The sequence below is a fragment of the Dryobates pubescens genome, chromosome 1, assembly GCF_014839835.1.
Source record: "Dryobates pubescens isolate bDryPub1 chromosome 1, bDryPub1.pri, whole genome shotgun sequence".
NCBI classification, from domain to species: domain Eukaryota; kingdom Metazoa; phylum Chordata; class Aves; order Piciformes; family Picidae; genus Dryobates; species Dryobates pubescens.
In genome coordinates this window covers 15,836,081-15,849,833 of record NC_071612.1, presented here as the reverse complement: position 1 = coordinate 15,849,833, position 13,753 = coordinate 15,836,081, and the positions used below count along the sequence as shown (strand labels likewise).

General features: G+C 36.3%; 1 protein-coding gene across 1 annotated transcript in view; it reads right to left on the bottom strand.

The window, feature by feature from the left end:
- FAT1 (FAT atypical cadherin 1) overlaps positions 1-13,753 on the bottom strand; it is an 88,198-nt gene that overhangs the window by 19,378 nt on the left and 55,067 nt on the right. Inside the window, exons 8-14 of the mRNA XM_054161748.1 lie at positions 11,892-12,167; positions 11,466-11,676; positions 5,627-9,694; positions 4,801-4,997; positions 3,613-3,766; positions 2,078-2,311; positions 434-823 (exon numbers count right to left, since the gene is read on the bottom strand). Coding sequence (XP_054017723.1) covers positions 434-823; positions 2,078-2,311; positions 3,613-3,766; positions 4,801-4,997; positions 5,627-9,694; positions 11,466-11,676; positions 11,892-12,167 — 5,530 coding nt within the window. The remainder of the gene's footprint in view (positions 1-433; positions 824-2,077; positions 2,312-3,612; positions 3,767-4,800; positions 4,998-5,626; positions 9,695-11,465; positions 11,677-11,891; positions 12,168-13,753) is intronic.

Below are 13,753 nucleotides of genomic sequence, written 5' to 3'. Positions count from 1 at the left end.
TGTGGACCAATGAGTAGTTTTCTCAATTAGTTTAATTTCTGATTTTTCTTTTACCAAGTCTGGCCACTCAGCTTTTGTAAAAAGCCTACTATATTTCAATCATTACAGATCTGTATCCTTGCAGCCCCTCTTTCTGTAAGGCAATGAATATTCCAGCTAGGAAACTCTTGCTTTCACCAGCTAAATGAATCTAACCAAACAGTAATAAATAGCAGCAACAAATAAAGATCTCATTCTACATTGTACTGCATTCTGCTGGCAAGCACGTTGGTTAAAAAAAAAATAAAAATAGGTGAACAAGTAGTAGCACTGGCTTTACAACCAGGATGATGCAAACAGATTATACATAACCTGTTTGGTTGAATTCCTGTAGAACACAGCATAGTACTGTGCTCGTTTTGCCTGAGGTATATTCACAGTTGTAATCTGTTACCTGTTGTTGAGTCGATGCTGAATTTTCCATGTTCATTCCCACTGACTATTGAGTATGTGATTTCAGCATTGGCTTCTATGTCCCTGCTTGCAGCGTAGATCTGGAGGACTTCCGTTCCAACCAAAATGTCCTCTGATACACTTGCACTATACTCCCTATGCTCAAATACAGGTGGATTGTCATTTATATCCAAAACAGAAACTATAAGACTACTTGTTGAAGACAATCTTCTAGGTAAACCTTCATCTACAGCCTTCAAAGTTAGAGTGTACACAGCTTGTAATTCCCGATCCAAAGGCTTCTCCAAACGAATGATTCCAGAGAATTCATCAACAGAGAACTGGCCCTCGGCAGAGCTCACCAGTGAATAATGGATTTTACGGTTCATTCCTGCATTTTGAAACAATTGCAAAGTATGAAGATGATGTTAAAACACATCAATGGAGTAAGGGATCTGATAGCTATAGAAATAAAACATGCATGCTAAATATTGTCATTCATGCTAAATTTCAGCAGGAGTTAAGGGTTCCTGTAAAGGGCAGGATGATTTCCCAAAAGATGCAATCTTATTCAAAAATAAAGCTAACACTTAACTGCACCAATTTTCTGCCAGATGAAAAACATGAAGCATGGTCCTGCTTCAGTCACAGTAGTAGCTAATATGAAACAATTAGTAATACAGCTCTAACTTTAGAGTATCTGCTTAGCAGACTTAGAAATAACACTGGAGAACATAGGAGAGTTAGGCTGCATTAAATAACTACACCAAATACTAGTAAGTTTGTATAAGAACCATGTCCAAAAACTACCAGAACATAATTTCTGGCAACCTTTCTGTTATAAAACAAACCAAGCCACCTAATTTTGTGGCCAAGTATATTCGCTCCTCCTGAACCTCAGACTAGTGAAGTATGAAAACATCTGTTTTGTTACCTTTCAATTTAGCAACCTAGCTTTATCACAGCAGAAAGCAGCTTGGTTATTTCATGAGACAGGGTAACTATTAGTTAATACCATTTGTTTAATAATTGATGACATATGGAAATTGTAATTTTAAAAAAACTTATGCTGTTTTCCATACAACAAAGTCTAAGAACACTTTCTAATATAATTTTCAGTTTGTGTTCACTTGAATACCTGTAACTGAAGAGTGTAAATAAAGAGACAGCAAAAAATCTTAACAGGATAGCATATATAGAAAGGTACAATCAACCAGGGTTTTCTTTATGGTGTGGTCATTGATGGCTAGTCTAAGAAGCACACATTCAAAGTCTATGAATACACATTTACTCGAGTTGACATGGCTTGATATTCCCTTTACTTACACCAGAAGTAAAAGGATGGCCCTAACACATCACAACATGAATAGCCGATCATGCTAAAAATATCCTGGACTTTGCCTCACTGCCCTCCTCTTTTTAGCTGATACACAAAGGGGCTATCTTCCAAGCTACTCAAGTAAACATGGAAGTCAGGTGTTACATGATTTAGTAGACCTAAATATATCTTTCAGGAGTGCAATCCTGAGTGGTATTGAACACCTGTCAGCTCTACTGAAAGACTTAACACCTCTCAGGATAAGACTACATAAACATTACTGTAACTTTGAGACCTCTGTGAAAGTATCAGTCAAACAATGCATACCTGCATCTGCATCTGTTGCCTGCACTCTTGTCAAAAGGGTTTTAGGCTCTGTGTTTTCAAATACTGTAATGGTGTAAGGATCAGCTGTAAACTCTGGGGCATTATCATTCACATCTTCCAGAGTTAGAATAATATTAGCTTGGCAGAATCTTCCTCCTCCATCTGTGGCCTTCACTAGCAGATAATACACTGCTTGCTGCTCACGATCAAGTGGCATTAATGTTTTCAGTTCACCTACAGACCAAATAGCATAAGAAAGTTAATCCAAGTTGCAAGACTCTTAATGTGTTTTCCTCCAAAATACTTGTACACAGAGAACCTAAACAACAACCTTGTTTTTGATGACAATTTCATCAGTGGCTAATTCAAAAGCTGCACTGGACTAACGAGCTCCCCTTCAGATAAAACATGTCAGTGGCCTGTCTTTTCTGCTTTAAATACTAAAATTCTCTGCCCCCGCCCTTTTTTTTAAGCCTCTGAAACAGAAATGGGCTGAAGAAAAACTACCAGATGGTGCAGAAAGACAGAGGGTGTATACGTATGCACAAATCCACACGGTGTTCTGTAAAGAAAATTAAACCATCAGTACTCTGGCTTTAAAGAAATGTAAAGTAAAATCCATGTATGGACTCCTGGACTATTTATGTTCCTTCCACAACTACTGAGCTCTAACATTTCATGAACGAACACAGCTATTTACACTGTCAAATAGAACTTGCTTCTACAGACAAACTAACACATACTTTCTTTCCAACATCAAAAAAATCATGACAGGCACAATGTATAGTCACTGTCTCCTTTTAACCAATTCAAAAAAGCACACAGGTGACATCCAAGAAAGAAAATCCTTCTCTTTTATTTTGCTGATGAAGTATTTTATTCTTCTTCTCCATATTTCCACTATAAGCTTGTATTTATCTTAATGTTTTCCTATATTGTTTATTATTCCATACATACTGCTTGTCCATTGCAATCCATAAAGCACAGGATTCTGGCATCTGCTTTACACTCTATTATAATCCAAAACACAGCAATGCCATGAAAACCTAAAAGTCAGGCAAGTGCACTGTGTTTATATAATGCTTCAAATAAACCTGAGCACACTTCTAGTGTTTACTACAGAAAGGAAATTTTAGCCCCATCTAACCTCATGCTATTTAATATGCTAAACCAAATAGTGGCAAAGAGAATTTGAATAATGAATTTTTCTGTTATAAACCATTATTGCTGCGACTACAACAATGAATATAAAATGTACAAAATTTATAGCATACTTTTACTCCAGCCAGTTCAGTGTGGAAGCTTCTGGCTCCAGGACAATTACCCTATTTACTCCTTAGTTCTTTATATATTAAAATACTTTTTACCTGAGTTCTATTCAGCAAATTATTTGTGTAGTAGAAAATCACAGTTATATAATAAACCAACCCTTAATGGAAAGTTTAAAATACTGACATTTATGTATATCTTAATGCAGCAGTAAAATACTGTTAGAAAATGAGATGATGACTGGCATTTTACGGAAGTATTATCACCTGTGTCTGGAGAGAGTCTGAATTTTTCTGCTCCTGTGCCATGCAGCGTGTAAGTGATCTCTGCATTGGAACGAATATCTGCATCTGTAGCAGATACCTGCGTTATCAGCTTGCCAGGAAGGGCATCCTCGGGAACAGAATCAGTGTATAAAACCTGCAAGATTTTAAAGTTAAATCGAAAATCTAAACACGTGAAGAAAGCAGAACTTGGGAGAGGGGAAAGGAAGAAGAAATGGCAGGTAAGGTAATATCCTCTTTGAATTTTTGGTTACATATGAAGTGAACCAGAGGATGAAATACCTGAAAAGTACTCGTGATTTTCTAATTTGTTATTCAAAAACATAATTAATAGCGAAAACATAGGGACTGCCTAGGTAAGAACTCCAAACACTTGTAATTGATTTACTGATAATTAAATGCAATCCCAAAATCCAAGTTACAAATTTGTGGTAATTGGGAGTTTTAATTCCTTTAGTAACTCTTGTTTTCTATGTCTTAATCAGCTGAGAAAAAACAATACCCACTTTTATATCATGCCATTACAAAAAAAAAGTTTCTATTTTAAATTAAAAACTAGGACAAAAGCCCCCTGAATTTAAAGCTTATGCATGACAGACATGCAAAAAAACCCCACACCCTGATGCTGGGAGTTTTGTACGATTCTTTTTCATGGTGGGTTTTTTTTTTTTTTTTCCAGACTATCAAATCTAGTAAGGTAAATGGCTTTGTAACAACAAAATATTTAGGGATTACGGATTTCTGGTGCTATTGCGTGCACCTGCACAATAATATTCCAGTCGTTTCAACTCTTTGATCACAGGAAATGCATAAATACATCAACTACGGGATGGTGTACTGTCTTCTTGAAGATTTTGTTTCTTTCAGAAAATAGATCATATAAACTATTATGGCTGCAGCTTAAACCAGTTCCTTTTGGAAAAGTATACATTAACACAGAAGAAATGTACTACAATTCTTCTCATACTCTTCAAATATCCATTGAGTGTTAAAATTACATCAATGAATTGTCTTTGGATTTTGATTTAAGAAAACTGTTCATGAAATAACTTTTCTTCAACAGCATTCTATCTTAATAGGAGTATCTATCTCCTGAGAAGTAATTTCAGAGAAAATTTAGATTTTATATATAGAAGAGGCTAGACATGGAAGACACAAGATTATGCTAACCTTTTCGCAAACAGGGCTGTTATCATTAGCATCAAGGACTTTAACTTCCACCACAGCTTTAGTTGCAAAGGTCCCATCAGTAGCTGTAATATTTAGAAAGTAATTATCCTTTTCTTCCCTGTCCAGAGGTTTTTTGACATAGACCTTCCATTCATTCTGTATATTTTCAATTGCAAACTGTCCCAAGGGATCACCTCCTGAAATAGAAAAAGAAACATTTAAAGATAAAATTTAAAGACAAGAAAGAGACTGCTAGTATCACTCTATCAATATTATGTTATAGCTAAGTGAAAAAAAAAATGTAAATGCAAGTAAGCAGACATCCACTATGGCTTTACTTGAAAATAACTTCATTTTTCAGGTATAAATAGTAAGTAGATGTCATACAACAAATTTAGCTGCAGCCAATAGAAGCTATAAAAATCAGTGTATAAATCCATGTAGCATTACTGATAACATCACGTCAAGACATGCTAAGTAACAAGAAACAATGATATACTCTGTTGAAAATTAATAAGCCTTCTTTTGTGAAATTTGTTTGTTCTTTGACTGTATCACTAATTGAAGTGTAAGTATATATTTAAAATAAAATTTGAAGTATAAGCAACAAAACTTAGGAAAACATTTTAAGTGAGCCACGCAGGAGACAAAGACTTGTTTTCTTAAATTAATTTTTTCCCCCTTGTGCTTTTAAGACACACAAATTCTCTCTTTGTAACTCTACAGTTTTCAAGTACTTCTCAATAATTTGAAAGATGAAGCTCTGCCTCACATAATTCCAGGAACACTCAAATGACTACACTGACATTAGTCAAATAAGATTTACCTGTAATGTAATACAAGACTTGTCTATTGGCTTCCTCTGTATCAGCATCAGTTGTACTCAAGATAGCAATTACTCCACCAGGAGGGTCATCTTCACTGACTGTTCCTTTATAGATCTCTGCAGTAAAGCGTGGAGGATTGTCATTCACATCTGTAACTCTAACTTCAACCACAGCTGTAGAAGACAGTTGAAGTTTTTCGCCCCGATCAGATGCAACCACGGTGATTGTGTATTTGTCACGTTTCTCATGATCGAGTTCTTTGAGAGTGGTAATCCAGCCGCTTTCCAAGTTTATGGCAAAAGACTCTAGAACATCCAGTTCTTGAGAGGGATCCAAGCTGTAACCAACCTGCCCATTGAGTCCTGAATCTAAGTCAGCTCCTTTAACCTGGATGACTCTTGTTCCAGATGGCATGTTTTCTACAATAAATGCTTCATATGGATTGGACTCAAAAACTGGTTTGTTATCATTTGCATCTTTTACCTGAATGCTTACCTCTACTGAGGAAACAACATTATAATCTTCATTTGCGTACTGTGCCTGAACTGAAAACTGGTACCATTTAGTTGTTTCATGATCAAGATTCTTCCCAAGTTTCAACTGCCCAGTCTGTTGGTCAATCACAAAAAAATCATCTCTGTTGCTTTCAGGAGTGTTCCCTTTAATCAGGCTATATACTAAAGTCTGATTATGCTCTGCTTTGATAACATCTATCTCAGTTCCAATTGGAATGTCCTCAGAAACTGTGTAAGAATAAAATGGCTCTGGAAATTTTGGAAGAGTCACTTCTGGAGGGAGTATTCTAGCATAGACAGGAACAACTGACTGCTTTTTGGGAGAGCCACCATCTACTGCTCTAACAAAAAAGCTCAGAAACTCATTTTCTAAACCAATCAAGCTTTCTTTTGTAGTAATTATACCAGATGATGAATCAATTTCTAAATTCTCTTTAACATTTTCAGACTCTGCTTCAATAGCATAGGTGATGTCTGCATTGGTACCCTCATCAGCATCAGATGCCCAGACTTTAATGACAGAAGTACCTCGTGGAACATCAGATCCAATATTTACTTTATACTCTGTTGCTCGGAACTGAGGAGCATTATCATTGTCATCTGTAAGGATAACGTTAACAGTACAGAAAGCAACTTTTCCTCCTGAGTCTTTTGCCATTAAACTAACGGCAATGACTTTTTCTGCATGTGTTTCGCGGTCAAGGTTTTCGGAGGTAAATATCTGCCCTCTCTCATTAGTATAAAATCTGTCTTTGGCGAAGTCATTCACAATGTGGTAAGTGACGTGGCCATATGTACCAGAATCTTCATCTGTTGCCTTAACTTCAGTCACTAAAGTATGCAATGGAGCATTTTCAGCGAGTTCAACCTCATATTCATTCTGGCTGAAAACAGGACTGTGCATATTGGCACTGGTCACAGTAATATGAACTTGGGCTGAGCTTCTGAAGACCCCATCAGAAACAGAGACATTAAGATTATAATGTGACTTTAGTGTCTGTCTCCGTAGGTTTGAGGTGGAGATAATGCCAGTTTTGCTATTAATTACAAAATTCTTTTGGTCATTGCCAGTCAAAATGGAGTACTCCAGCTTGTCAACATCTGAACTATCTGCATCTGAGGCTTGCAAACACGTTACAAAGTGCCCTCGGGGAGCCAGTTCACTAATTTTAGCTTCATAAAGCAATTGGTTAAAAATAGGAGGGTTATCATTGAGATCAGTTACATCAACAGTTACAGTAGTATCACTGCTCAAGGGCAGCATGCCACCATCTATAGCCCTTATTAATAACTGGTGTTGTTTAATTTGTTCGTAATCTAAAGTTCTTGCTGTAGTAACAAGTCCAGTGCTGCTATCTATGTGGAAGTAGTCATGACTTCCACTATCATCCTCAACCAAGTGGTAGGAAATCCCCCTGTTTGTTCCAGAGTCAGCATCTGTAGCGCTCACTTGTACAACAGATGTCCCAACAACAGATGCCTCAGAAAGGGTTGCAGCGTAAGACTGCTCTGAAAACACAGGAGGATTGTCATTGATGTCTTCCACTATTATGTCTACAAACACGTCAGCATGTGCCCCAGTTAAGGAATCTGTTGCTCTAATACTCAGTTTGTAGGCTGGATGAGACTCAAAGTCAAGAGGGGCAACAACATTTAAAACTCCAGTGTTGAAGTTGACAGTGAACTGATTGAAAGGATCTCCATCTATGATGCTGTAAAACACCTTAAGTCCTTCTGGGCTGTTGGCTTGTATGTGGACCACAGGGCTATGGAGCTGAATGTTTTCTGGAATCTCTGCACTGTAGAAAGGCTTTTCAAAAATGGGCATAACTTTACTCATTACTGTAATTGGGACTACAACTTCAGCAGAGAAAGCAGGGTCTCCTCCATCTCTTGCCACTACTGTGACCAGATAGTCCTTATTTAAAGTGTCTGGTTCGAACGATTTCTTCAGTGAGATTTCACCAGTGGGATCAATTTGGAAATGTTCATAATGTTCTTTGAGATAGTAATGGACCTCTCCATTTCTGCCTGTATCTTTATCTACTGCAGTGACACGCTGAATAACCTGGCCAACTTCAGAGTCTACTTTAACAACAGCATAATATGGAAGATGGACAAAAAAAGGAGCATTATCATTTACATCTTCCACTGTGACTTTAACTACGATGTGAGCAACAACTGAAGGTTTGTATTCCTCTGTCACTTCTATGACCACATCAAAAGATTCTTGCTGTTCACGATCAAATGGTATTCCTGTTGTTGAAAGGACTCCTGAAGTTGGGCTTATTTTAAATCTGTTGTCTGGATTTAGAATATGGTAAAACAATGGCTCATTTATTTGATTCCCTATAGCAGTAACAACAGCTATTGTTTTTGCCTCTGTGGAATTCTCCTGCACTGTTGCAGAGTAAGAACTCTGTGTGAACTTCAGCTGGCTTGCTTTGCTTTCTTTCACATTAATTTTCACAGATGTGGTGCTTGCAAATCTGCCATCAGATGCTCTCACTGTTAATTCATACCTGCTTCTTAGCTGAGTTGTATTTTGTACCGTTATATCTCCAGTCTTGGGATCTATGGAAAATTTTTCTCCGATGTTGCCTTCAATAATGGAATAAATTAATTGTGAAAAAACACCTGAATCAGCATCAGTGGCATTTACGCTGACGACTTTCACACCTTTATAGGTTGGAACCAAAACAGATGCCTCATACAACTCTCTTGAAAACACCGGAGGGCAGTCATTGATGTCAACTACATAAATAGTAACATTAGCTGCATATTCTGCATATAAACGTGGGATCCCTGCATCATGCACTTGCACTGAAAAGTGGAAAATATTTGTCTCCTCATAGTCGAGACTCATTACTGTCCAAATGGCACCAGTGCTCGAATCGATGGCAAAATACTTACGGACAGATGGTTCAACAATTTGATAAACAAGCAAAGCATTAGATTCTTTATCAGCATCTGTAGCTTGAATTACTAATGGGATATTCTTGTCAGTCAGAACCACACTGTTAATTGAAGCTGATTCACTGATGAGTCCTGTATATTCAGCCTGCACAAAAACTGGTGCATTGTCATTCTCATCCCGGAGATGTACCAAAACTGTTGTGTTAGTGGAAAAGCCAGCCATGTTTGTTCCTTGCACAGTTAGTGTGTAACTAGGCAAGGTTTCAAAATCAAGTATCTTCTGAGAAATAATGACACCTGAGTTTGGGTTGATAGCGAAGGCATCACCTGTATTACCATCTTTTATTTCATAAACTACAGAAGACTGACTGGATGCTGTAACCATTCCAACAAAACTGCCAATGCTAGCATTTTCACTGATTTCCGTAGAATACTCTTTGGCTGTGAATTTTGGTGAGGCGTTATCAGAAACTGTAACAAAAATATGCACAGAGGTCACTTCACTCATTGGAGGATCTCCTTTATCTGTAGCTTTCACCATCAGGTTATATTCTTCTTGGTTGCTACGATCTAATTCCTTTGCAATTTTAATCATACCCAAAACGGGATCTATAGAGAATGCATTTCCAATATTCCCTGAGAAGAAAAAGAGAAGTACTTAAGAAAGAGATATACAGAATTTAAAGGATGATTGCTGATTAAGATATATACTAAAAGAGAGCACATAGTGAGAACACAGGGAATATTAAAGTTTCTTAGTTTTGTTCAACAAACATTTGTTAGCCTCTCTGTAAAGTTTTCTGTAATCAAGAATTAGCACTACATCTGTTTACTTTTGGAAACACTACATAGAGCATACTTAGCAAAGCCATCCAATCCTTGAAATAAATGCAAAAAAACCCTGCTTAATTTTCCACTAAAAAAACCTTTAAGATAACAAGGATTTGGCAAGTTTCAACATTATAAGTTATGTATTTTCTTCAAATTATCTTTGTCACTGAACTCCTAAGTCAACTTAAATATTTACCAAAGCTGAAACAAAATTATATTCAGAAGGTAACAACTGTGCAATACAAGTTACATCTTATGATATAAAATAACCATGCTGCTCAGGGCAGGGGTAGGGGGGAAGTGTTTTAATCTTAATTGCTTATATGCAAGTACTGTTTAAATAAATCTCTGCTTCAAAATTTTATTTTATTTTTAATTAGACCAATAGTTGTCTCTCATAACTTCCTGTTAACACATAGCCAAGTCATTCCCTGTGATACTATTAAAAAATACTACCTGCTGAGGGTTACCAGCTAACATTAGATAAGCTCGTTTTCTTTATATTTTCAAATATATAGCTGAACTCACTATATACAGTATTTGTACACACACTAAATACCCTAAGATACAACATTTTACTTCCTTAGTAAACTACACTACTAAAGCCATGTTCTCACCATGGAAAAAATTCATTAAAAACTTCTGAGTTATGCACACAAGTAGGCAAGAGGGTTGTTTTTTTTTGTGGATTTTTTTTTTTCCAATGGAGGCTCTAAACACAGCGGCATTCTTAGAATATCCCATTACAAATCTAAGCAGCCATTACAAACATTTAAGGAATGTTCCTTCCATATACTTAGAACATTAGTTATAATGCTTTAACCACCCAGTACATCACAGTCCTGTAAAACAAACCTAAGAAAGTTTTAGATTTACTCCTACAAAATCTAGGGGAACAGGGTGTAAATTCATTCTAGACACCAGACAAACATTTTTTTCTTGCCATGCTTTGGCACTCATAAAACAGGCACTACTGAAATAGGAAAGACATTAGTGTACTGCTTAGTAAGAAAGTCCTATTTCTACAAATAACAGAGAATACATATATATAGTTATGAGACACTTAAATACATTCTTCCTCTTTAGTAATCAGTTTCACTTGAATACAGCATTAAAAGTATGGTATTGTATCAAAACAACACTTTGTAGTGTGGGAAGCACAGCAAAATATTTACAGTAAATTCCTATGCTTCACAAGGCAACTTAGGTCAAATAAAAAGCAGCATTTCCATGTATCACCTTGCATGCAACACTAACTGAATAACATTTTGCCTGCTATTCTCTTTAGCATACAGTTTCTTCTGATTGTTACTGTGCTATTTATTTTAAATTACTTTCTCCGTTGAAAGTAGTATTGTACAGAGGTAATGACATCTAAATATTTTTTTCTCGTCATAGTGTCTAAATAGTGCAGGACCTTGGTAATGGCAGAGTTGCATCTAGAATTAATGGAATTTTGGTTCAAAACTCACTTCCATCATATATACTTGCAACAATATACCTTGTTTTTTTTCCACATGTCTACAGTTGAAATAAGGTTTCAAAACAAATGGAAGATGTAAGAAAGTCAATATACCTGATTCAATAGAGTACACAATTTCTGCATTTTTTCCTTTATCCTTATCTAATGCTGTAACCTGGAGCACTGCTGATCCAACAGCTGCTGACTCATACACCCGTCCCTCATAGGAAGAGCTGGTGAACCATGGAGCATGATCGTTTGTGTCACTGACATTAATGATGATTCTAGCATAGTTGCGCTTTACAGGGACATCTTGATCTCGAACCTGAAACAGTTAGCATATTACTAGGACTAGCACTGTTATTTCATTAGTTCATTAAATATTAGTAATAATTCAGGGTTCAATCTGTTCTAGTCACAGACAAACACTGAATACAAATTAAACATACAAATAAATGTTTGAATTAAGGGGACATATTAAAAAGACATTAAAAATACATGTTTGTTATTGACCGCAGAAGAAATGTTGTGTTTATTTACCATTACTGTGAGAATGTGCTGGTTCATGCTTTCATGATCCAGTTTTTCTGTAGTATAAAGAGAGCCAGTTCCAGGGTCCAGGCGAAATTTTTTAAGACTGATGGGATCAGTGCTGCCCTGCATAGTGTAAATCAGTTTGTTCTTCTCATCTCTGTCTGTGGCAGTGATTTGCAGAATTTCTGTCTCTGGCATGATGTCTTCAGGTATAACAACTTCGTATTTTGCAGCAGAAAACTGAGGCCTGTGATTATTTGTATCTATAACTTTGATATACACCTGAAATGATACAATGGGAAGAAAAAAGCATCTATTATATTTCGGAAACAGAGATGGAAAAGGGTATTTCATTAAATATCAGACTAAATACTGAAATAATGCCACATGAAGACAATTTTTTTCCCCCAAGCAGTGCAACAGATTTAAGAGGTGTAGAGAAAAATCTGACTAATCTCCAACCTGCCTCACCTTCCTCTAAAAAAAAAAATAATCATCTGGAACTAAAGAAAGTTGACTTAGTTTGCAAGGCTATACAAGAGCTCTCAGAGCTAAGTGAGAGCAATGCAACCTGTATAGACAGAAAACAAAGCAGCTCAGGATTATTAAGGGGAAAGACTTGAAACCTAATAATTTTTTGACATGTGAAAACTAAATTTGCATAGGAATGCGCTGATTCCTAAGAAGTTACAGAGGAGATGTATGCCATTAACAAAATAAACATGGTGATTCTATGGATTTTATTTGGAATTTAAAATCTTCTCCTCTCTCGCCTCTTGACATGCTTTTAGTCATTTTCATAAACAAAAAGTTGTATTATCCACAGGTAACTGAATCCCAGTTCTAAAATGTTTCTCTGGAGCAGTGTGCAGATCGCAAGGAGAAATGCATACTTAATCAGTGAAGAATATTCTATCCTTCATTCCCAAAGCATAACATCCACTTAAATTTTGCATAAACAAGATTAAATATTCTGCAACAGCACAACAATAGATAAAATACTGCAATTCACTTCAAAGCATCTTAAGTATTACTTCCAGTGAAAAAAATTTGACACAGGAATGACTGGAAGTGGCTACAGCTAGAAACAGGCATTTTATATTTCCTTTTTGCTTTCCTCCAAAAAGCAACTCAATAGTTCAACCATTGCTGCTTACAGCCTGTGAATAACCTTTTCTATTTCAAGCCAAGAACCACTATACAACAAAAGTGTAAGTACAGTGATTTGACTTTTTCCAGTGATATTCTTTCCTAGTGTGACACTGGTCATTTCTAGTATCATCCGTCAACCACCACCACTGTAGGCCTGGAATTTGTTTGTCCTTGTTTTGCATCATGCATTTGGCATTTAGATGTATGCAAAATTCTAATAGCCTCCACGCCTACTGCTGCTGTATTTTTCAAAAAAGCTATTTAACTGAAGTCCTGAAAGAGTCAAATACTCTACACATGTTAATGGCCTGAGGCCAGCAAATGCCTCCTAGTTTAAAGTCAGATTCATACGCTGCTTTTACACAATAAGATTTTAGTTTCTTGTCTCTCCTCCCCAGTGTCTTCAAAATGTAATTTCCCGTTTTAAATTAAACATAAAATTACTTAATCTGCTGCTCATCAAGGTCTGTTAAATTGTTTACTGTTATTTCCAATGTTTACAGTAATTGGTTTGTAAGCTAAAAGCTGTGTATGGCAAATTGTTGTTCCTAACGTATGTGCTCAGTATTCAGAATTTCCTTTGCCTGTGACTCCATTTCAACTGTTTACCAGCTTTTAGAACAACTCAACAACACAGCAACATTCAAACTTTAATCATTATTATTTCAGTGGTAACAGAATTTACATGCTGGCAGCACCTTCAATGTGGATTTAAG